General features: G+C 43.5%; 1 protein-coding gene across 3 annotated transcripts in view; it reads left to right on the top strand.

The window, feature by feature from the left end:
* The window catches only part of PDSS2 (decaprenyl diphosphate synthase subunit 2), a 212482-nt gene that overhangs the window by 150448 nt on the left and 37697 nt on the right, over positions 1–24337 (top strand). For all 3 annotated transcript variants that reach the window (XM_019499909.2, XM_019499908.2, XM_019499910.2), the window contains exon 4: positions 14986–15057. In XM_019499909.2, the coding sequence (XP_019355454.1) occupies positions 14986–15057 (72 nt within the window). The remainder of the gene's footprint in view (positions 1–14985; positions 15058–24337) is intronic.

Below are 24337 nucleotides of genomic sequence, written 5' to 3'. Positions count from 1 at the left end.
ACTTCTCCCCACAGTTTTGTATCATCCACAAACTTGGACAGAGTACACTTCACCCCCTCGTCCAAGTCACCGATGAAGACATGGAAGAATATCGGTCCAAGGACTGAGCCCTGTGGGACCCCACTGCCCACGTCCTTCCAGGTTGATACCGACCCATCCACCACCAGTCTCTGGGTATGACCCTCCAGCCAGTTTACCACCCACCAGACTGTGTAGTCATCCAAGTCACAGCCTCTTAATTTGCTCACCAGTATGGGGTGGGATACCGTATTGAAGGCCTTCCTGAAGTCTAAGTAAATGATATCTACCCCTACTACTGCATCCAGGTGTTTTGTAACCTGGTCATAAAAAGAGACTAGATTAGTGCAGTACTGTGTTCAGTTTTGAACCACCAACTACAGAAAGGATGTGGACAAATTGGAGAGAGTCCAGTGGAGGGCAACGGAAATAGTGAGGGGCTGGGGGACAACTTCTGAAGACAGACTGAGGGAACTGGGCTTATTTAGTCTAGAGAAGAGGAGACTGAGAGGGGATTTAATAACAGCCTTCAACTACCTGGAGGGTGATTCCAGAGAGGATAGAGCTGGACTGTTCTCAGTGGTAGCAGATGACAGAACAAGGAGAAACGGTCTCAAGTTGCAGCAAGGCAAGTCTAGGTTAGATATTAGGAAGAATTTTCTCCCTAGGAGGGTAGTAAAACACTGGAACAGGTTACCCAGAGAGGTGGTGGAAGCTCCATCCTTGGATGTTTTTAAGATCCAGCTAGACAAAGCTTTGGCTGGGATGATCTGGTTGGGAATGGTCCTGCTTTGAGCAGGGAGTTGGACTAGATGACCTCCTGAGGACCCTTCCAACCCTAATTTTCTGATTCTAAAGGGCCATGATTGAAGTTGTCATGAAATTTGTCACATGTTGGGTGAAATGTCAGATCCAAGATGGAAGCTTCTCAGAATTACACCACAGTCATTCAGAAGGCCTTTAAGTGTGAAGCCATGAAGAATCAAGTTCCAGATCTTGAGATTCTGCATTAGATCTTTTGTTCACCTACCAGTTAATCTGTCAAGCTGGAGACATCCAGCATGATCAAGTGCATTTTTATCAGAATACATAGAACTTTTGTATTTTTGTGGTGGTCTGTACAAAGTCTGATTGTTGAAGAAGCCACTCTTGCCCCTGGATTTTCATTCATTTCATTATTTTTATTAATTTGGATCCAAATCTGCCCTCCCCTCTAAAAAAAAAAAAATAGACAACACCTTGAGCAACACAGTTCTGCCTACTAGACAAATTTTCAGTATTTCCATACTTTCCAGGACTGAACAGCCCATCATCTTTAAAGTAAAGCTCAATTGCTTGAACAACATGACAAAGTCAAGTCCTGACAGCACCTGTCCTTGGAGATGGCAGCTCTGTGGGGCTACCTAGCTTGCCAGAGTACGGACTGTGTACTTCAAGGTATGCTGCCAGCTTCCCCACAGTAGTTGCTTTGGTACTTAACAGATCCTTCAGTATTTGTTATTAGGACAGCACCATGCTGTGCTTTGCTTGAAAAAGGGTGGTTGGGAAGATTTCATAGATTTCATAGACATTTCGTAGAGGCTATGCAAGAGTGTGTTAGTGTACATATGAGAGAGAAAACACTTTATAGTCGCCTGTATCAGAAGCAGTAAAGACAACTGTTAAGACTGAAATTTAGAGGAACTAGCTTTCCTACCAGCTGAGGTAGCAGTGTCTGTCTGTCTTATTCTGGACTGACAGTTTGGTAGTATTGAATGCAGCATTGGCTGCGGTCTAGTGATCAATTAAGTTGTTTGTTGTTTTCTCCCAATATCTTTGCAGCTATGACAAGAATGGTTGAAAATAATGAGATGGAATTTCTCTTTAAGACCGACCTTACCAGTGTCTGTAGCCCTTACTAGTAGCTACATATCCTTTATTGGGAAATGTCAGTTCAAGTTATAGAAAAAGGGTTCCTAGGCTGACATTTCCCCCTCTCTAAAGAGGGAGTAGACCAATTCAGACAGTTGACGTCTGAGCATTTGAGGGGGAGAGAAAAAGCAGATGTCCTTGGTATCTATCATATTGCAAGAACCTCTGTGCTTGAGTGTTGCTCTTTGTCACAGTACATAGGTGCTTTTATAAAACCTTCAAATGCATATTCATAAGAAGCATAACAACTTGTCTTATGACAAAAGTAATGACTTGGAAGAAATATTGGGGGGGGGGTTAAATGGGGGGTGGGAACACTGAAACTGTGAAAGTTCTGTCCTGCATATGAGAGAGAAACTGTGACTTGGCATCTGGCAAGAACTCCATGTGGAGTCTTGTTTAATTCAGTACCTACTTATGTAAAGTGGGAATTGCCACATTATTCAACACAATCCAAAGTGGTACAAGCTTACACATCATTCACTTCAGCTCTTTCCTTTTATATAACCAGGAGAATACATTTTGAGAAGGTTTGTTACTATGTAGCTACTGATTTTTAAATCAAAACTGTAAAATCAAAATGGATTTTCATCAAGATGCTGAAAAGCAACTTTCCTCTGTATGGAATATCTGCATGCCAATTCAGTCTTTCTACTTCAGCTAATGAAGAGCTGCGCTTGTTCAGTATGCTGTAAATGTAATGGGGGAAAAATAAGGAAGAGGGGTATAAATTGTGTTATGCATGTTCTCCTCCCCCCCCCCCCGCAACAGTTTTTCCCCAAAACTGTCTTACTCTCTAAAATAGACCAAAGCTAGAGAAATTATCCTGAAAAATGAAAGTCTTAAGAAATTTGAGAAACTGCAGAAAAGAGTCTTTTGGTAAGAAAATTCTTGTGCAACCTCAGTGAACTTATTCTCAATAATGGAAGTAAATCTGTTTCTATTTAAACATCATCTTTACAGCGCTATTTCAAGCAAACTCTAGGGTAGACACTAGTTTTTTTTTAATTTTGCTTGTAAAGCAGTTAGTGCCATGGGGTCCTAGTCTATGATTGGGGATTGTAGGTAACACAACTTGTAAATAATTGTATGATAACCCAAAGTGTCACTAGTCTTTAAACACATTAAGCCAATCACTATAAGCTTCATCTAAATGGAATGAAATGTAAAAAGCAAATAGAACATAAAATGGAGTAGTCAAATTACATTTCTGTAAACGGTCAAATTTAATTTGCAATGATGCTAGCACCAGCAATACAGAATACTTGTTAGAAAAGATTGTTTGGATGGTGTTGCCTTATGCCCCAAAAACTTAGCTCTTCATATATGGGAGCAGATGGGGAAAAAAATTTCCCTAGAAAATAGCTTACCTACTGCTTTGCATTGCTGCTTTTCATACTTAAAAATAAATAAAAGAATGCCAGTATTGATATTAATAAATTAATGCCATCAGTACATATGCTCAACTGTGGTTGTTCTCAAACAGCTTATAGCACTGCTAGGAAAGATTAAATAGATTAGAGCAACCCAGTCTTCCAGCCCCCTGGTAAAACTAGTCTTAAAACTGACCTTTGCTGTGGTCAGTTTTAAAGAATGGCTTGAAAGATAATGATCTTCAGTGGAGCATAGAAAGAGTAAATAGTAAATTGTTAAAATTGTATCATTTTAATGAATTTTTGATGTGTGTAGATTCCACCTCATTTACAAGGAGGATGAAGTTTTACTGTTGCTATTGACATGTACATCCAGCTAAGCTACAGCATTCTTGGTGGCATCGTTTTATCTGCTTAACCCAGTTAAGGCTCCCAACTTTTTTTTGCTGCAACCCTAAATCCGGGTCACAACCCCTGCCCTCACTGTCGACCCACTGATACCCGGCGGTGCCAGCAGAGCCTGGGCGGGGGACTACGGGGGACAGCAGTAGCAACGGCTGCATGAATCATGTGCCAGGAGAGCCCCACAGGCGGGAGGGGCAGAGTGAAGGGCAGACCCCCCCATGACCCTGATTTGGGTCGTGCCCCGAGGTTGGGAGCCACTGGCTTATAACCCGTAAGCCAGTGATGCTTAACCTTCTGGCCATTGTTCTATTCAAACTGGTTTGGAGAGAGTCCTCTACAATGTGACCCCCACTCTACACTGCAGAGGCACATCTGCCATTTGGATTGTTCCAATACCCTGTCTGTGCCTGCTGACGGGGGACTGGCCTTGACAGGGCAAAAGCAGAACTAGGGGCAAGACAAATAGATCAAAACCTGTTTGCTAAATAGTAGGGTTTACAATGTAGTGATTAGAAAGTAGGGTAGAGATGTACTTTATAGACTAACTGAATCAGAGAAGTATAAGCTTTTATGAGCAAAAGCTCACCTCATCAGGTGCTATCATAATGACATGGTGGTTAGTTGTTGTCAGCAGGCACATCCTCTTTTCCAGCAAAAGGCTTCTGAGAAGTCTTGACATGGTAAAATTGTCTATGGGGGTATTGGAATTGGAGGTAAATTGGACGAGGACTAAAGAGGTCCAAGTACAGCAGGAGTTTGTGTGAACTTTTTAACCTTTCATACCATTTTCTTACCGTTCTTATAGTGGTGACTTGGCAGAAAGTCATAACTTGGCACTGGCAGCTAAGGTAGAGGGTTGGTCTTCAAGTCCCTGGTATAATGCCCTTGGCCTCTGATATGAATTAGAAAGACAAGAATTTAAATCCTAGTCATCTGACCAACTCAGCATAGAATCATGGATAGACTGATTTAAGCTGATGTGTAATATTTTTGTGTTTGGGATTTATCAGCAATTCATTTCTGGTCTAGGATCTGATAACTATTCCTCATGGTTCCTCAGAAAAGGGTTGATGACTTTCTGGTTTGACACATGTCTGTACCTCACTTTAGTTGATGGGGTTTTTGGGGGGGGGTTTGGGTCTATCAGAGGCTAAATGGGAGTACTCATGATTCATATGTATTCATATATTCTTTTGCAGAATAGTTATACCACTTCCAGATATTATTTGTCATCTCAGGGCTGACCATCTTTGACTCATTTAATCCATGTATCAGTTTTTTGATATAGCCTAGTTTGATGTTTACATCTATACAAAATAATAGGTTTTTCCATGCTTCTTCTTCCTTTGCTTGTGCTGCTTACTGTTACATTTTTCTGTAGCTACAGAAAACTAACAGCAGATACATAGCTCGGGGTACTGTTAATCATAGCGCCTCTTTAGTTTGCCATTTTATATCTAAATACATTGAGCAGTGAAGTACAATTATCCCTTCCATAAGGGTTAAGTTTGAAGCAATCTCATGCTTCCTTATAGAATCTAGGAATCCTTATAGAGTCAAAGGACCAAAAGGGACCTGTAAGATCATTGAGTCCGGTCCCCTGTCATGGGCAGGAGGTTATTGGTTTCAAACAAGCTCAGTGAGATGCTTGTCCAGTCTCCTCTTGAACACCTCCAAGGATGGGTACTGTACCACCTCTGCTTGGAATATGTTTCAGATTCTAGTTACCCTTACAGAAAATAAGTTTTTCTTTATGTCCAGCCTAAATTTTTCCTCCATTAGCTTTTGCCCATTGGTCCTCATCCTCCCAAAGGGTACCTTCTTGAAAAGTTGCTCCCTTAGATCTTGGTGTTCACCCTTGACATACTTGTAGGTGGCTATCAAGTTACCTCTGTCTTCTCTTACTCGGACTGAACTGACTCAGTTCCTGGAGTCTCTCCTGATAGGGCCTATCTTCCAGGCCCCTAATCATGTGGGTGCCCAGAACTGGACATAGTACTTCAGCTGTAGCCTCACCATTGCCAAATAGAGGGGGAGGAGCACCTCCCTGGATCTATTTGCAACACATCAGCTGATGTATGCTAGAGTTATGTTTGCCCTGCTGGTGACTTCATCGCACTGTAGGCTTATGTTCATCTTCTGGTTGATTATCACCCCTGGATCCTGTTCAGATGCAGTGGCAGCCAGTGGACCATCACCCATTGTATAGTTATGGTGAAGGTTCTTCCTACCCAGATGAAGGACCCGGCATTTGTCCCTATTGAACCTCATCTGATTCCGTTCAGCTCATGGGACCAGTCTGTTAAGGTCATCCTGGAAGTGTGATGTGCCCACATTTCCCCACAGCTTGATGTCCTCTGCAAACTTATAGTTTCATAGATGTTAAGGTTGGAAGGGACCTATTGGATCATTGAGTCTGACCCCCTGCCCTGGGCAGAAATGAGTTCTGGGGTCAGATGACCCCAGCCAGGTGTCTGTCCAATCTCCTTTTAAACACCTCCAAGGAAGGGGTCAACACCACCTCCCTTGGAATCGTATTCCATATTTTGGCAACCCTCACTGTAAAGAATTTTTTCTTGATGTCCAATCTCAATTTGCTCTCTTCCAGTTTGTGGCCATTATTTCTAGTTACCCCAACAGGCGCCCTGGTAAACATTGTATCCCCTATTTCTTGCTGACCCACCATTACAAGTTTGTAGGCAGCCACAAGATCACCTCTCAGCCTCCTCTTGTGGAGGCTGAAGAGGTTCAGGTCTCCCAATCAGTCCACATAGGGTTTTTTCTATAGGCCTTTAACCAGATGGGTGGCCCTCCTCTGAACCCTCTCCAAGCCATCCACATCCCTCCCGGAGTGTGGCACCCAAAACTGGACGCAGTACTCCAGCTGCGGCTTAACCAACGCTGCATAGAGGGGAAGTATCACCTCCCTAGACCTGTGTGTGATGCACCTACTTATGCAAGAAAGAGTGAGGTTAGCTTTACTTATTACCTCATCACATTGGTGACTCATAGATTCATAGATGTTAGGGTTGGAAGGGACCTCAATAGATCATCGAGTCCGACCCCCTGCATACGCAGGAAAGAGTGCTGGGTCTAGATGACCCCAACTAGATGCCTATCCAACCTCCTCTTGAAGACCCCCAGGGTAGGGGAGAGCACCACCTCCCTTAGGAGCCCGTTCCAGACCTTGGCCACTCGAACTGTGAAGAAGTTCTTCCTAATGTCCAATCTGAATCTGCTCTCTGCTAGCTTGTGGCCATTATTTATTGTAACCCCCGGGGGCGCCTTGGTGAATAAAACCTCACCAATTCCCTTCTGTGCCCCCGTGATGAACTTATAGGCAGCCACAAGGTCATCTCTCAACCTTCTCTTGCGGAGGCTGAATAGGTCCAGGTTCTCTAGTCTCTCCTCGTAGGGCTTGGTCTGCAAGCCCTTAACCATACGAGTGGCCCTTCTCTGCACTCTCTCCAGGTTATCCGCATCCCTCTTGAAGTGCGGCGCCCAGAATTGCACGCAGTACTCCAACTGCGGTCTGACCAGCGCCCGATAGAGGGGAAGTATCACCTCCTTGAATCTATTCGTCATGCATCTGCTGATGCACGATAAAGTGCCATTGGCTTTTCTGATGGCTTCGTCACACTGCCGACTCACGTTCATCTTGGAGTCCACTAGGACTCCAAGATCCCTTTCCACTTCCGTGCCACCCAGCAGATCATTTCCCTAGGCTGTAGGTGTGCTGGACACTTTTCCTCCCTAGGTGCAGCACTTTGCATTTCTCCTTGTTGAACTGCATTCTGTTGTTTTCTGCCCACTTGTCCAACCTGTCCAAGTCTGCTTGCAGCTGTTCCCTGCCCTCCGGCATGTCCACTTCTCCCCATAACTTTGTGTCATCTCCCCATAGCTTTGTGTCATGTTCATTTTGAAGTCAATACTACAACTCTGAGATCCCTTTCTGCAGTTGGGCTACTTAGAGTGGTACCTCCCAGGCTGTAGGAGTGTTGATGATTCTTCCTCCCCAGGTGTAACACATGACACTTACCTTTGTTAAGCTGCAGCCTATTCTGTTTGGCCCCTTTCCCCAGCTTGTCCAAATCAGTCTGGATTCACTCTCTGCCATCTAGTTTGTGTACCTCCCCTGCATAGTTTGGTGTTGTCAGCAAACTTGGACAAGGTGCTTTCCACCCCCTCATCCAAGTCCTTGATAGAGATGCTAAAGAGCACAGGCCCAAGCACTGATCCCTGGGGGACACTACTGGAGACGACTCTCCAGGATGAGTCCATCCCATCGATTACAACTCTCTGGGATTGGCCTCTGAGCCAGTTATCTATCCATCTCACTGTAGACTGGTTTAGGCTAGTACCCTCCAATTTAATTGAAAGTATCTCATGGGAAACAGAATCAAAGTTCTGTAGTTTGCAGGGTCATCCCTCTTCCCTTTCTTAAAGATAGGTACCACGTTAGCCCTCTTCCAGTCATTTGGGACCACTCCTGAGTTCCATGACTCTTTGAACAGCTTCACCAAAGGACCTGCTATGAGCTCAGCCAGTTCTTCCAAGGCTCTTGGATGCAGGTCATCTGGCCCAGCAGACTTGAAAATGTCCAAATGTTCTAAGAGTACCCTCACCTGTTTTGGGCTGATTTCATGTGGTCTGATGTCTTCCCCATAATCCCTGGGCCTCTGAACAGGTGAACAGCTCCCGTCTGATTTCAGGAATACTGATGTGAAGTAAGTATTTAGGAGCTCCACCTTTTTGTGGGGATCAACTGTGGGCTGCCCCTCTCTATTCAGTAGGGGTCCCACAATGGAGCTTGATTTATTTTTCTTGCTCCCTGTGTACTTATAGAAGGACTTTTTGTTGTCCTTAATTTTGGTTGCCAGCTTGATCTCCATGACTGCCTTGGCTTTCCGTGTCTCATACCTGCAGATCCTAGCCATATAAGTGTACTCCTCTCTGGTTGCTGAACCATTTTCCATTGCTTATATGCTTCTTTTTTCTTTTGAAATAGTTCCCTAATATCCCTGCTGAGCCAAGCAGTTCTCTTATCCCCTTTCCTGCTTTTTGACTGCATGGGAATGGCCTCTTTTTGAGCAGTGAGAATTGCCCCCTTGAGGAAGCACTGCCATTCCTGAACTCCCAAATCGTCCAGTCACTGGTCACAGAGGGCCTCTCTAACTAGACTCCTGAGTTTGCCAAGGTCTGCCCTTCTGAAGTCTAGGACTTCAGTTCTACTGACTGACTTCCCAGACTTTCAGGGGATGGTGAACCTAATCAGATCGTGATCACTGTCGACCAGAGTACCTCCAATCCTCAGGTCGCCTACCATGTCCTCTCCTTTGGTCAGCACTAAGTCCAAAGTGGCTTTACCCCTAGTTGGCCCTTCCACAAACCTGTGTCAAGAACCGGTACTTAATAGCTGCCAAGAAGTTGGTTGACCTGCTGGAACTGGCCAAATGGTCTTCCCAACAGAAGTGGAGGTGGTGCAGGGAAGGTGGTACTGCTGCTTATCACTAAGGAAAATTATTAAAAATCTTTCTTTTGGAATTTTTCCATCAAGGTAAATACAGTACTGAAGATCCTTATATGTAGATGCCCTGAACCATCGTCAGGTGGGTCATGTACAGAGGTATCACATCCCTTATCGTAAGAATCCCTGATGTTGACCGTCCATATGTTATTTGAAATTATAAAGAAACATGATACTATTAAATGCTGCTGCTTTTTTGGCATACTTTAGTTACTAAGCAGTGCATATAGTCATTCTGTACTATAGATATGTTTATACTGCACCTTGCTGCAATAAACTTCATAATTTGTAGGCACCTGTACACATGCCCAATGCCTGTTCAGACATGTTCTAATTAGAGTCATGGCTGTTGGAGCATGCTAATTAGCATACTCCAGCAGCCATGGTGTCACATGTATTCAGCACCCCCATGCTTCAAAACGGCAGCGGGGATGATTTAACTAAAGCTTATTGAACAAGCTTTAGTTAAAGCACCCCCACCGCTATTTTGAAGCGCGGGATGATGAATACACGATGCTGTGTGCATGCTAATTAAGAGTGGCTCCTGAGAGCTGCTCTAATTAAAGCACCGTGTCCCCACCCCGGAGCACATGTAACGATGCCCAATATGATGAGGATATATATCAGGCTTCCTATTTTTAAGAATATTTAAAGAATATTGCTAGTGATCCTCAATCAGGGAGTCTTGGCATCCTGTGGTGCCTTCAGATCCTTTCAAGGGTGCTGCTGGGTGCTACACCATGTTAGCACTGTTAGGCTTACAAACATAATTCACAAGATAAACCCAGAAATTCCAAATAGAAATCTGTAGTTGTGGTCTTTCTGAATACTTTGCAGCAGAAAATCTATTCTATTTTTCTCTACTCAAAAAACGGGAGCTTTGAGTCTTTTCAGGGGTGCCTCAAATCTAACAAGGTTGAGAGCTACTGCTTTAGGATATATATTATTTTTTGCATTTGTTTTTAGATGATCAAAATCAATCTGATTTTCATTTTTGTTTAGGCAGCTTGACTTATAATATTCTAATACTGAGGTATTTGTATTTCAAAACTGCAGTGACATGTTTGGTTGAAAGAGGTTTTTATTGGAATTCTAAGTGTGGGAATATTTCTAAATCTAAAGTTTTATTTTGAAAAAATAATTTCTGAGTTAGATTATAAATTGAAGTCTCTCATTTTGGCTATTTATTGGTTCCTGAATGTGATGGTTTCCTTCCTTTTTTGCATATATAGAAGTTTTGCCACTTTGAGTTCATACAGTTTTGAAACAGCTACTGCTGCCCCTCCATGTATCACCTTGTCTATGATGGAGCTCCCACCTCTTGAAATGAAGATAGGGGATAGGGTTTGTCATAGGCCCCTAAATTAACATGCAACTTTTTCTCTTGTAAGTCTGGCCCTTAAAAATGATGTCAACAAGTAGAACTATTCAGGGTGATCTTGTGAAAAGCATTGGTGTGGGAATTGATTTCTGTTCTGTTCTTCATTCTGCCATTGGCCTGCTGTGTGACCTTTGAGTTGTTCTGGGACAGATCCCAGTCAGTCTCTAAAGGGTCTAGACAGGACCTGGGTAGAATTTAGGTACCTAAGTTATAAAAAGCAAACCCCATTAGCCAGCTAAGTGGGCACACAACCATTTAGATGCATCAAGTACCTCCATTATGACCTGAAAAGATTTGCAGGTGTCTAGCTTTGAGCTAATGCACATGCTCAGAAACTACTTGAACGAGCTACCTAAACACTTCATATATATTTTGTTGAAATTCAAATTGGTACAGGGACCCACTTAATCTCTATCTCACACCCCAGTTCTGTTTGGGCAGACAGAGCGTACCTAGCAAGTACGTGACACTGAAGGTACACATACAGCTCAGAAAGAGGTGCCACCTTTCACCTAATGGCAAAAGCATCTGCCCAGAAAATGAGACCTAATTTTTAGGTCCATCTCGCCCTGAGAAAATTCAAACCTGCACCTTTCCCTTCAGCAGAGTGCTTTAACTACTAGGTTACAGGCTAAGCATGTAGGAACTTACACCACTCCTGATAAAACTGGGCCATTGACAACAAAGAGTGCAACATTCATGGGACCAGTAGAAAAACAAGCAACAGGGAATTTGTCTGGCCTTGTGAGAAGGACAGTCTTGGGAATATTAGAGAATTCTGGATTTCAGTTCTTGCATAAATATATTGTGCATTTTACATTAGAGCAGGATTGTACAACTTCTGAGCAGCTGGGGGCTCCACAACGCACCATCATGAGCCCCAGGCCACAAACTGCTTGGGCTCACTGGGCCCCCTCCCGCATTGCTGCCCTGCCTTAGAGACCCTAGCCATCACAGCAAGAGGACAAGTGCTGGCTGGGGAGGAGCCCAGGGGGGCAAACAGTAAACCCTCATGAGCTAGATGCTGCCTTCAGGCCACTGGCTGGACAGCTCTCATTAGAAAATCTGTTTTTTAATGGCCTCAACATCCAGAAAACAAGACTTTCTTCCCTGCCAACAAATCTAGGCACTTAAAATTTTAGCCATTGTGGCTGCTTGCAAACATTAAAAAAAACAAACAAAACTGACACTTTAAATTCCATGTGCTCCCATTCCAAGCCCAGTGCATGCCCACAAGAGGCAGCGCATTAGTTGGACCTGGCTCACACAACGTCTGTATAGATCGGGTGCTTCAGTGGAACTTTTCTGGGATTTAATCAGCTTTAGATAAAAGCGTCTAAAAGTCCCGCTGAACCGCCCAGTCTATACAGATGTTGGCTGAGCCAGGTCCAAGTAATGTGCTGCTGCTTCTGGTAAAGTGTGGTGTTTGTTTGTTTGTTTAAATGTCTGCAAGCTGCCCATAATGCTTAAGTGGAAGGACCTTACAGGCTGATTAGGATCTGCTACCTCTCTATATAAAGTTTTTTTGTATCTGTAAAGTGGGGTTAATGAAATTTACCTTACTTGTAAGCCTCTTGAGATTTTACTAATCAAAAGTGCCACTTGAGTTCTACGTGCTCTTGTCTGACAGTTCAAATGCAACTGAACCCAAATGATTTTTTCTTCATCTGAGATTCAGTTTGATCAGTGGTGTAACAAGCAGAGTCAGCACACCAGACAAACCCTCCGGGCTGGGGGGAAGGGGTGCAGCAGTTTTACCCATTCTGGAAACTTCTAAACAGTCCCCAGCCATTGCTTTTAAAAGTAGCAGCAGCAGCCAGGGACTATTTTGGAATTGCCAGCATGGATATACTGCTGGGGCGCAGGCGTTTGCAGGAGTGGAAGTTGATTCTGGCACTCCTCCTAACTTGGAATCTGGGATATGTTCCTCTGTTGCCCACCTCTAGTTATGCTACTGAGTTAAATATACAGCTGTACTAGTTTTTCCATGGCTTTCCCCACAGCCCAAAGCTCCACTGATGTTATACATGTGAACTCTTTTGTGAAGCAGAACAAGGTGTGCTGAAGCAACAGATTCTTAAGCAAGCATTCCACCATAGTTTTGAAAGTGTAATTTATCATCCTTGCCATCTTGTACCATTAAAAATAAAAGTATTTAACTGGGTATCTTAAGGACTTGGAAATGAAAGAAGGCAACATTTAGCTAAATTACCAGCATTTGGTATTTTTAGCTTAATATCATACAGTACTGGTTTAAATGGTTTGCTTATGTACAGATTCTGTTACATCACTTTGCACCCCCATCATTAGAGAGAAGAAATAAATTGTAAGAAGACAGCAGTTTTTTTCCTAAATGTTTTCATGGAGATTATATTAGTTGCTTAATTCAGTAAAACTGCCATTTGCTAATGGAGTTTGAAGTTTTCAAGCAAAAAAAGAAAGAAAGAAACTTAAAAAAAAAAAAGGGGGGGGGGGAGGGGGAAGAGAAAGGACAGAAAGAAGAAACCCCAAACAGAATCTTTTACTTGGTCCTGCTCAGTCTAGAATTTCAGGAGAGAGAGGAAAAGGTCTGGTTATCCACAGCCAGATGCATTGTTAAAAGTTCATACTATCACTTTGACATTTAGAATAGGACTCAGTGTCTTTGTAAATTCCTCTTCGTATTACCATTGTAGGTCTCTGAGCTCAGACCGTTTCACAAACCATAACATTTTTTAGTGAGTGATTGATCTGTATTATATGTCCTAGCCATCAGAAGAATCTTGGGATGTTGCTTGTATAAACTGTAATACAATCTGATGCTGAGCATTTGGTTACAGACTTTCATAGACCTATTGGCGATACTCAATCCTCCTGGATTTGGGAATAGAGCTTATCTGATACCTGCAAAAAAAGCTCTTCATTTTCTCTGTTCCCCACTTAAATAACTCAACACATCTGGTAACACTGTAGGATCATTGTCCTTTCAGTTCCTCTGCAGTTCATATTGCTACAATATTTCTTAGATATCTGGTTACCTAAAGGGCAACATGATTTTTTTTTTTTTTTTTGAGAGAATGTTTTTGTAGGTCTTACAAATTAAACCCTATGCATCACAAGAAAAAACATACTATTTAATCAGCAATGTTTCTGAAGTACTGGAGGAGGGGGCAAGCACACACACACACACACACACACACACACACACACACACACACACACACACACACACACACACACACACACACACCCCACATGTAAAAAAGGTTTGCAGTAAAGTGAAAGCTAGCATAAGAATGTGTTTTTATTATCAAATAATGTATGCCTAAATGTAGAAATACCTTTCTGTTAGGGGCTTTATCATTTGGTTTAATGTCTTCAATTACAAGAATGATAAAAACTGAAACCAAATCCTTTAATTCAATAAATGCTGGGCTGAATTTTAGGAAGCAAAGTGGGGGAATCAGATATAGAATCATATGTATAGGAAATTAAACATTCAAGAAATTAGAACTTGATGAACAACTAAAGGGCTAGCCTTAAGGTGTGCTTATTTGAAATAGCTGCATTTAATTTTACAATAAATCCCAGTATTTTGTTCCAATTAAGATAGTTCATGGACACAGCTCTAAATTGTACAGTAGTTGTAGTGAGACCATGGACTACTTGTTTTACATTCTGGATCAAGTTCAGATTTTTAGGCTTCACTTGAATAAAATAAAGAGTCTGAACCCTGAAGATAATACAGATTGATAAATCTGATTTAAACATTCCCATGTTGCAGACGGGTTCAGTGTATGTACAGCTGACCCTCAGGCCATGCACTAAATACATCCACAGTGCATTCCCAGAATGCCCAAATACCAAATGATCACATTTTAAAGGTTAGCTTTCTATAGATTCTGACTTTTCTGTATTAGCCATGAAGATTAGAATTTTAACAGCTCCCAATGAGGGATATTGTGAAGTGTCTACTTGGCAGTAAAAAAACAAAACTAAGCTAAAAATCCCAGAAGTATTGTCTCAGTTATGAACTGGGATTTAGCAGTGCTGTGTATATCCTTGCCAGACTACACTCTAGTTCATTCTCTTAAAAGTGTATATACATTGATTTTTTTGTTTATATTAACTTAAATCTTTGATGGAAGGATGAGGTACTGGCTTAAGGTTCCAGTATGGAAACTAGGATCAGTTTTCTTCCGCATTAGATGGAAAAAACTACTTGGCTAGTTCCTCTTTTGGTAGGTGATACAGTCTTTCAAAGCCACAATCTTGCAAGGGACGTTGTCATGAGCCTTGTAAGCACTCTGGTAACTTCGGTTGTAAGTTTTTAAATATCTTTTAAAAAAATTTTAGATATATAAGATTTTTGTGTTTCTCCTGTTTTCCAGGTTGTGGAGCTCATATCAAGTGCTATTGGTGACTTGGTACAAGGAATATACTATGAAAATTCCACCTTAGAGGTAAGAATCTCAGGTGCTTGCTCTTTATTCGGATAGTTTTAAAACAAATGTAGGACAACAGTAAACAGCATTATGTGTTTTTTCCTGTTGTTTAAAGCATAACTATAATCCTAGCAAGGTTCAGCAATATCTTCACCACGGTGCCTAATTTCTGCTACATTGCATGCATATCTCTAGAATTGGAGGTTTTTAGAATCTTAAGATTTTTTGACTAATAAAAACAAAGGCACTTTCATCAGAGACCCACTTCAGTCAGTAACACTAGTAGGATGACAATCTTTAAAAAAGGGAAAGGCAGGACATATGTCTGCCTGCCCCACCACCCGCTGTGCCAGCCACACACCCCCTGCCTGCCCAGCAGCAGCAGGGGGAACAACTCCATGCTACCACAGCTGGGTGGGCAGGGAGTGCCTCACCATGATGGTACAGTCAGTGTGGGGCCCCCAGGGGCAAGGCAGTATGGTGGGGAGCCCCAAGCCTGCAGCAGGCAGCCCACATCTGCCCCCACCCTGCACACAAATCGGGGAGGCACATGCCACCCATGCTCCCCTGCCCCCTGGATAAGCCACCTGCAGCTCCATACCTCTCCCCACCCCAGCCCCATGTACCGCCCTAGCTGGGCAGCATCCTCAGCCACTCCCTCCCTCACTGTGGGGGCCTCAGTCTGCACCCCCCCAGCCACTCCCCCATAAACTTACCTGCAGGCAGTTGCTCTCCAGGCTGCCTGGCTGTATTTCCCAGCCACATGTATGTGTGCGGGAGTGCATGTAGCACCCCCTGCATCCCACTTCTGGCAGCCCCTCCCCTCTCCCCCCCTCCCCCCAGTGATATTGAAAGTAGTGGACTAGAAATTCATTGTTTAGTATTTAAAGATTTTTTTTAAAAAGTATAGCTGTTTGAAGTTGAACAGAATGGCTGAAGATGTTTCCTCTGGCATCTCTAAACCAATAATAGTGGATGCCAGGGGCAGTAATGAATAGGGAATAGATCACTCTGGATCAGTGCTCTTCTTTTAAAGCATCCATTCCTGCCACTGTTGGAGGCAGAATACCGGGTTCTGTGGACAGTTGGTCTGACCTGGTATGCCACTTCTTATGTTCTTATGTAAACTGTTAGTTGGAGGATACAGGTGGATATATGTAGAGGTTTTGTTAGTTGACAAAATGATTTTCATTCAGCTAGATCAGGGGTGCTCAACCCCTGCCCCGTGGGCCAGATATGACCTACAGCAGTGCTTCTCAAACTATCTGATGTGGCAGACTGGCAATTTTTTTTCCAGCGGGCCAGGGACTGGTGCCTGGTTCAGCCGGTGGTAGCAACTGCGTGTAATAGCACTACACAAATGCGCGACCAGCTGTTTCTTTCTCTTTCCTTACCTCGCATGACGTGACATCACCTGGAGTGTTGGAATGTACAAACTCTGGCGCTATGACATATCAATGTTATGCTTCTGAAAATATATTTCTTTCTTTCCTGGCAACTCGCTGCACACTGGCGACCAGTGGCCGGTCCACGGACCACCACTTTGAGAAGCACTGACCTACAAGACTCTCTGCAGGTCCATAAATTTTGTTATGGAGAGATGGTGGCACTTAACATTGCTGTCTGTCCCCCACCAGCAAATTTCCAAACCCCCACATGGCTGCATCAGGCTGCTGCATTGGTCCCTAGCCCTGTGTGCAGGGATCGGGTCCCAGCCACCTCCACCCCATGTAGTTGGATTGGGCCTTGGCTGAGCTGTTTCCAAGCAGCTGAATTAGGCCCAAGCTGGGCCAGTACCATGTACAGATCCAATCTATGGACTGGATTAGGCTCACAGACTAACCTGGCACCACTCGACTGACCCACAAGGCAAAAAATGTTGGGCACTACTGAGCTAAATGGCTTGTGTGGTTTGCAAATCATGATCTGTGTTTTTTGCAAACCACTGAAGCCAAAATTCAGAGTAGGACCTCACTACTCCTGGATATAACAAGTTTATTTGGTGAGGTGTATGGATGCCCGGTGCTGAGATGCTAGGAGTTGTATTTTTAGACCCTTTTTTCCAAAAAGTTAGTCTTTCATAGACCAACAGAGAATGGTTTACCTGGTCAAAGGAAGTCATTCAGTCTCTTAAGTGTTTTACCTCACTATCATGTTTTCCAAAGATGCATACAAATGCATGGGGCTGCTGGGAAATGGAGTCCAATGACAGCCGTATCCAGCCTACCCCTGTTATACACCCCTATGGTATCATGGTTTTGATGCACTTTGTAGTACATTGAATTAATGCCTGTCCATACCCTATGCTTCCTAAAGTGATTTTTGCTTCCACAGGATGTTAAAAAAAAAAAAAAAAAAGAAAAGCTCAGTTTACTATGATCCTCTCTTAACATTGTATATAATAGGAAAATAACATTTTTAAGTTTCCATTATTATTACCAATTCAGTCACCTAATTGCATGATTTTGCTTTAGGGAGATAATCAGGTGTGTGCAGTTACATACAGCTTATGCTGTTTCTACTTTTTAAAGAAAACCATCTCAGATGGCCATGCTATTCCAGAAACACAAATCTTAAAGGTTCGCTTTAGGACAGGGGTCTGCAGGACTCAAAATCCACTGACCAGATCTGGCCCTTGAAATAGTTTTATCAAGCCTGGGAAGCTAGGATGTTGGCAGCAGTTTGGTGGCAAAGGGATCTGTGGGGGTACTGGGTTGCAAGCAGCAGTCTGCCTTTAGACCAAGCTTTGTTAATTTGTCCCACTAGTCCTAAAACATTACTGATCTTTTAGGAGGCAAGATGACTAGGGGATAATGAGCTATAGAGCTATAGAATGATAATGAGCTATAGAGCTTCTCATATGCAAGCGTTAAATTTAAAATGGAATTCAGGGTTATGAAGACCATGTTGCTGTTTGGTGGCAATTGAAATGAGTTATCTTACTTTTACTCTAAGTCTAGATCTCTTAAATTATAATCACAAGAAGCACCTGGGCTGGCAACTGTTCATCAGCCAAATAGAAGCTGTCTTATTCTCTCATCCCTTTCTGTTAAGTGAGGCATGTGAGTGAGAGAGTGTGGGGGGAATGTGCACTAAGTCTGTGCCTGCTGTACCTAGTATAAAGGAACAGGTAACCAGAGAAATGTAGTCACAGGTTGGCCAAAGCTTTCATAGACACTATATTCAGAATTTTATTTAAAAGGAATCTCATGCTTTTTTTTTTTTTAAATTCATACAAATCTTTGAAATAAACTTTAAAATGTTATTTCCTGTAAGCTAGGCAGGTTTCTATATGCTGCCAAGTCTTAGCTATGACTTCCTTAAAATAGCAGCCTTTTTAAGGGGTAAACTTCCTACAGTTGCTTTTAGCAATGGGGCTGCTTTGCTGTGATTCCATTTGCATTTCTGCTATGTTTCTGATTAATTATGTCCTCTACAGAACTAGAAAAAGTTTTGGGTTTTTTTGGGTGTCTGTCATTTGCAGCAAGTCTCTTGCATTTGACTACATGCTGGGCTGCAGGCCATGACAGAAGAATTCATCCCATCACAGAAGGGCTTGGAAATCTTTGTGTGCTACCACACTTCTAAAGCACTTCACAGGTGTAGATCCTGGGGCAAGTGTTAGGTGTACCAAGGATAGCTGCACAGTGTCCCCCTGTCTTAGTCTGGTTAAATATGCAAAAGAATAATTTTGTCCTGTCTGGCAAGGTTTAGAAGTCATTTTTACTTTACTAAAAAAAATAATTTAAAATATAATTAATATAAATTAGCATACTAAAATAGTGCCTGAAGATTAAACTTCTAATAGGTCATATGTGGACTTGGCAGAATTAAATTTTTATTCTTTTAATAATTTTGACGGCTAAAATCAGTGTTTATCTTTAAGCATTTATTTAAATTTTTATTCATTTAAATTACCAACAAAAAGATATTCCACCCCCTGGATGGGGGAAAAAAAAAAAGACCAAGAAAACACCAAAAAGTGTGTATTCTTTCTAATTGGAGCCTTTCTGTCCACATACCAGTCTCACCAGTCATGTTTGCTGAGTGCCTTGAGATATTATATTAACCTCTCTACTTAGCCTCCTTTTACAATCTCTCTCCAGTTCTCTGCAGCTGAGTTGTCCCACTCGGGCATCAGGAACTCCCTGCCTCAGCTTTGCATGCCTTCCTCCACGGCCCCTGCTTCCAGTCTGCCTTGAATACTCCCCCCACCCCAGGCTTTGGGTAGGGACTGAAGTAGCCTGTTATCTCCTTCCAGCTTGCTTCCCTCTTTAAACAGAACAGCCATCTATACTCTGGCCTGCCATTACCTTCTGTCCTTCCCGCTCTTCTTTGATTATTAATGGTGGAAATAATTTTTCATTGGTTTGTGAGTGTGAGGTGAAATCGGTGTTTACCTATTAAAATAAAATTCTGCCAACCTAGTCATATGCCGTCATTGGTCAAACCCAGATCAAACAAGCTTGGGACTTATTTATTCCTCTGTGACCTGCTCAACCAATTGAGGGACATATTAGGTTTTGTTCATTGTTATGTTATAACATCAAGAGAAGGCTGAGGGGGATCTTGTGGCAGTATACAGATTCACTTGTGGGGGCACAGCAGGGAATAGGAGATGCTTTGTTTACCAGAGCATCCCTTGGAATAACCAGGAACACGGGCCACAAGCTGAAAGAGAGCAGATTTAGGCTGGACATCAGAAATAACTTCTTCACGGTTAGGGTTGCCAGAATCTGGAATGGGCTTCCAAGGGTGGTGGTCTTCAAAAAGAGACTGGACAAGCACTTGGCTGGGGTCACATGACCTCAGCACTTTTTCCTGCCCAGGGCAGGGGGTCAAACTCGATGATCCATTGAGGTCCCTTCCAACCCTAACATCTATGAATTGCTGCTAATTTCCTTTTGCCATTCTGCCAAGTCAGAATCTCATTCTGCATGCATCCATGTCCTGGATATCTTGAGCAGTGGTTGCCAACATACTAAATTATTTGCTGGTCCCGTCCTAATAGCTCCATTTGCACATACTGTGAACAAATCTAGAATATGTACTAAAGTTTTCTGAGATAGGAGTAATGTGCTAATTTACCATGACACCTAGTTTCTAATGTTACACTTTGGTGTGAGGTTTTTTTTTTAATAATAGTGAGTGTATGTATTTCTCAGATTTTGGTTAGTAACATTGTCCATTATGAAGATTCTCCTGAATGCTGAATCTTCTGAATTTTTAATATCTCAAGGCACTTGACGGGTATTAATGAAAAAACTTTACACCTCCTAAAGTAGAGGAAACAGAACTATACCAAGTTCATAAAAGGGGAAAAATAAGATAAAGAGAAGTAAAGTTACTTGTCTAAGGCCAATGCAAGCAAGGCTGTGGAAAATTACAACTTGTAATTTACCTACCAGTTTGTTCTTAGCTTCAAAAATGAAAATTCAGGAATTATTTAAAGGAAAACCATACTGTTTTGCTCAGTCTAAGAATAGGGTGAATATAGGGTCTCATGCTAGAAAGAACTGGCTTGATGGAGTATAATTTTTAGCAGCGGAATGGGAGTGCTATGTAAGCCTCTAACAATTTCTAATGTAGTCTATTAACAGCCAGAAGAAAAAATTAAAATATTACTTTTAAATATGAGTTCTGAACAATGATTAAGTCATCATCTTAAAAGTACAGGGGGGGGGTTTCATGGCAGGCATTGTTACCTGTTGAACTTTGACTACTGTGCTGATCAAAATGGGAGTAGTCTTTCTTTAAGACTAAGTAGAAACAGTCAAAAAGCCCAAGGCTTAACTAATTCAATATCTGCAGGTTTCTGTAAACTGCCTAGAAGATTAAACTGATTAGAAAATGAACTGATGTTTACTTTTCAAACCCAAAAAGCAGCCAGAGGGGTCTATACCAGGAGTTGAGGGGGTGCTAGAGCACACCTCCCAGTCTGCTGGCCACTGCAGAGAGCTGGGAAATAAACGATTTCCCCCCTTCCCCTTCCCCCCGCCACTCCTTCAGTCTCTAGCTAGCTAAGGAGGGGGCATGGGGGGAAATGCCCCACCACTGGACCCCCAACGAGGGTCTCCCCAGTGCTGGGGGAGGGGCGAAGCCCCCAGTGGGGCATTTCTTCTCCTCACTTCCCTTCTTCCCCCCACTTACCTCCCCCACCGAGCCAGGAGTTGGGCCAATAACATGGCCGTGCCCCCTCCTTGGCCTGGGGGCTGGCTGAGGGAGTGGGGGGGATGCCTCCCCCCCAGCTCTGGACCCCCACTTGGGCTGTGATGGGCACAGGGGGAAAGCCCACAGTGGGGGCCATTTTTCCTCCCTACGCCCTCCTCAGCTGGCCCGTCAGCTGGGGAGGGAGCATGGCCAGGTGATCGCGCCAGCTCCTGGCTCAGGCGGGGGGAGTTAAGCCCCCACTATGGGCTTCCTTGCAGCTGGGAGTTGGGGAGATCATAAAGCCACGTGTCTACCTTGACTGGATGGCTGGCTGAGGAGGGTGTGGGGGGAAAAAATGCCCCCTGCTTCCTCCCAGCTCCAGACCCCAAGCTCGCTGTGCCAAGTGCAGGGGGGAGACTGCAGTGGGGGCCATTCCCCCCACTCCCTCAGCCAGCCTGCTGGCCAGGGAGGAGCATTGGCTGGGTGATTGCCCTGGCTCCCAACTGTGGGAAAGCCCACATTGAGGGCTTTACTCCCTTGGCTTGAGCCAGGAGCCAGGGCACTGACCCAGGCATGCCACCTCCCTGGCTGGCTGGCTAAGGAGGGAGTGGGGCGGCGGGGGCGGGAATGGCCCTTCCCCCGCATTCCAAGCCCCTCAGCCAAGCTGTGCGCAGCATGGGGGCGGGGAAGTGTGGAGCCTGAAGTGGGGGCTTTACTCCCCCCACCTGAGCTGGGAGCCAGGGTGATCACCCAGCCATGCCCTCTCCCCAGCTGGCAAGACAGCTGAAGGGCAAGACAGCTGAAGATCAAGTGGGGGCGGAAGTGGCTTCCCCTCCCCCCTTCCCATCCAAACTCCCAACCAGACTGTGCCTGGCATGGGTGGGGCAGCCCACAGTGTGGGGCTTTATTCCACCCAGCCCAGCTGGCAGCCAGGCTGATTTCTCCCTCCCAAGGAAGGGGTGAGGCTAGGGGAATCCCTCCAGCTCCTGGTTTCTGGGGGTGGAAAGGCCTCTGCTGACAGCTGAGCGTGGGCCATCCCTGCTCCACTGGAGCAGACAGCACAACCCAGGGCTGCACAGCATCCTGGGATGCTGGAGGACTGTAAGTTAAGTTGAATCAGGAGTGGATCTGGGACAGAAGTTCCTTAAACCGGTTTGACCTAAATCAGTTAAGTTTGGCTGATTACTACATTCATCTAGTTTTATCTTAAACCAGTTTCAGCCATTTGGAAAGAGATTTAAGTGCACTGAATTTCTGTTCTTTTACAGGTTTATACTGGTTCATGATCACTTCAGCCGATTTATGTACAACTTCTGTCCATAGCCTAAATGCTCTGGATAATACACCTTTTAAAGTGAAGATAAATAAATGCTCAGTGATGCTCATCTGCCTGTGGAGCAGAGAGGCTGGGAAGAATTGGGCTGCAGCGATTTTACTCTCTTATTTGGCCACTGGCCTTTTTGACAAGAACAAATTTAAAGGGAAAGTTGCATTATTTTTTCTTTTCAGCTCTGGGCATTATAAGCACCTGGCTTGCTTTTCAGAGTTTTACTTAAAAAGATTGGTCAACTAGCTTCAGAGTAGAATTTGAAAGTAACCTGCCTTCCAGCAGGGCAACAAGGGCCCACCACACTCAAGCATTTATTAATATGCCTCTGTTGTGGAACAAGAAGAGAACGAGAGAAATGTTTGAATTGGATCTGAGAGCAGCTGCAAAGAGAAACTAAATACTGAAGCAGAGAGAAGTGGTTGGCTGTGTTAGGCTGACGTTAGGCAGAAGGCAGGGCAGTGTGGCACCTTATAGACTACCTCTTTGATTTTCATTTGGTGTGCTGCAGCACCTGGCCCCCATGCCAGGAGGTAAGGGATCATTCCTCATCCCTCCCAGTGCCAGGCACCCTAGCATTGCACAAACAAGCAGTGCCCCGAGCTGCTCCCTGCCCTCTGACGGCTCCTGTGCTGGCTCCCAGGAGTGTGCTGTGCTGTGCTGTGCTGTGTGCACAGATGGACAGACAGTGGCCATGGGACTGCAGGGCTGTACCTTTCAGCCCAACTTGTCTCCCATCCCTTCCCACCCCTTCCTATGCTCCCAGGGCTGGTGGGAGGGGCATGTGGCTCTGATCTGCCAGCTTTGAAGCCTTGGAGGAGCAGTGCTTGCCCCATCAGGTACAGACTAGAGATAAGGTAGATAGTCACAAAAAGGGCATAGTAGGGGATGGTCTGGCTTTCCACCTTCCTCTACGCGCCCATCACTTGGCACCAGCTAGATTGTAGTTCTTTCTCAACCTGGGTGCCCCTAAATTCTGAAAAAAATTTAAGGATTTTCTTGAGACTAAAAAGGTTGAGAACCAAAGTTCATATGTCTCTCTGACTGAATTAGTCTATAAGGTACCATCTGCACTGCCTTCTGTCTAAATATTGAAGTGTAAGGTATGGCGGGGAGCATAAATTGAAGAAATAATAGGTCTATAATATCATTTTCTACTTTTAATCATTCAGGCTAGTATGAACTACTCTTCCCATTCTGAACTTATTTTTGTAATGAAAAGAGATGTGTTGTTTTTTCCCAGCCATTTTTTTAAAATGTGGGTTTTTCTTTTGTTTCAGAGTCATGATAAAAATATTAAAGTACTCCAGGGTATGTTTTATTGGCCCATTTGCACTCACCCTTCTTCCTCACAAAGCACTGAAGGCATGTATTAATAGACCAATAAAACATGCCCTGTCATGTCCAACCAGCAGTAAGACATCTGTTAAAGCTTGCATCAATCAAATGCAGGTTATTTTGCAAGTTAACTGTATTCCTACTGTTAGGGAGAGATCCATAATTTTATATCTGGTTCTCTATTTATTGTTGTTGTTGTTGTCGTTATTTTATTATTATTATTTTCTCCTTTTATCTTTTTTGTGTGCGATGCTGTCAGATCATCTGATTAAAACTCAAATGTTGAGACAATTCTAAATGAAAATATACTAAGCATGTTGTGGATTGTCTCAATACTAATCAAAATTAGACCACAGTTTAATTTGTAAATCAATCACTCAGTTTGATCAGGTTGTGCAGGAATAATCTGGCAAAGGAGTTGTTACTCTGTATCTAGATAATTAAGTTATAAAATGCTCCAAATTTTTTATTCAAAAGATGTGA

Source organism: Alligator mississippiensis, chromosome 1 (genome assembly GCF_030867095.1).
Source record: "Alligator mississippiensis isolate rAllMis1 chromosome 1, rAllMis1, whole genome shotgun sequence".
Taxonomy (NCBI): Eukaryota; Metazoa; Chordata; order Crocodylia; family Alligatoridae; genus Alligator; species Alligator mississippiensis.
This window is presented reverse-complemented; position numbering and strand designations above follow the sequence as displayed.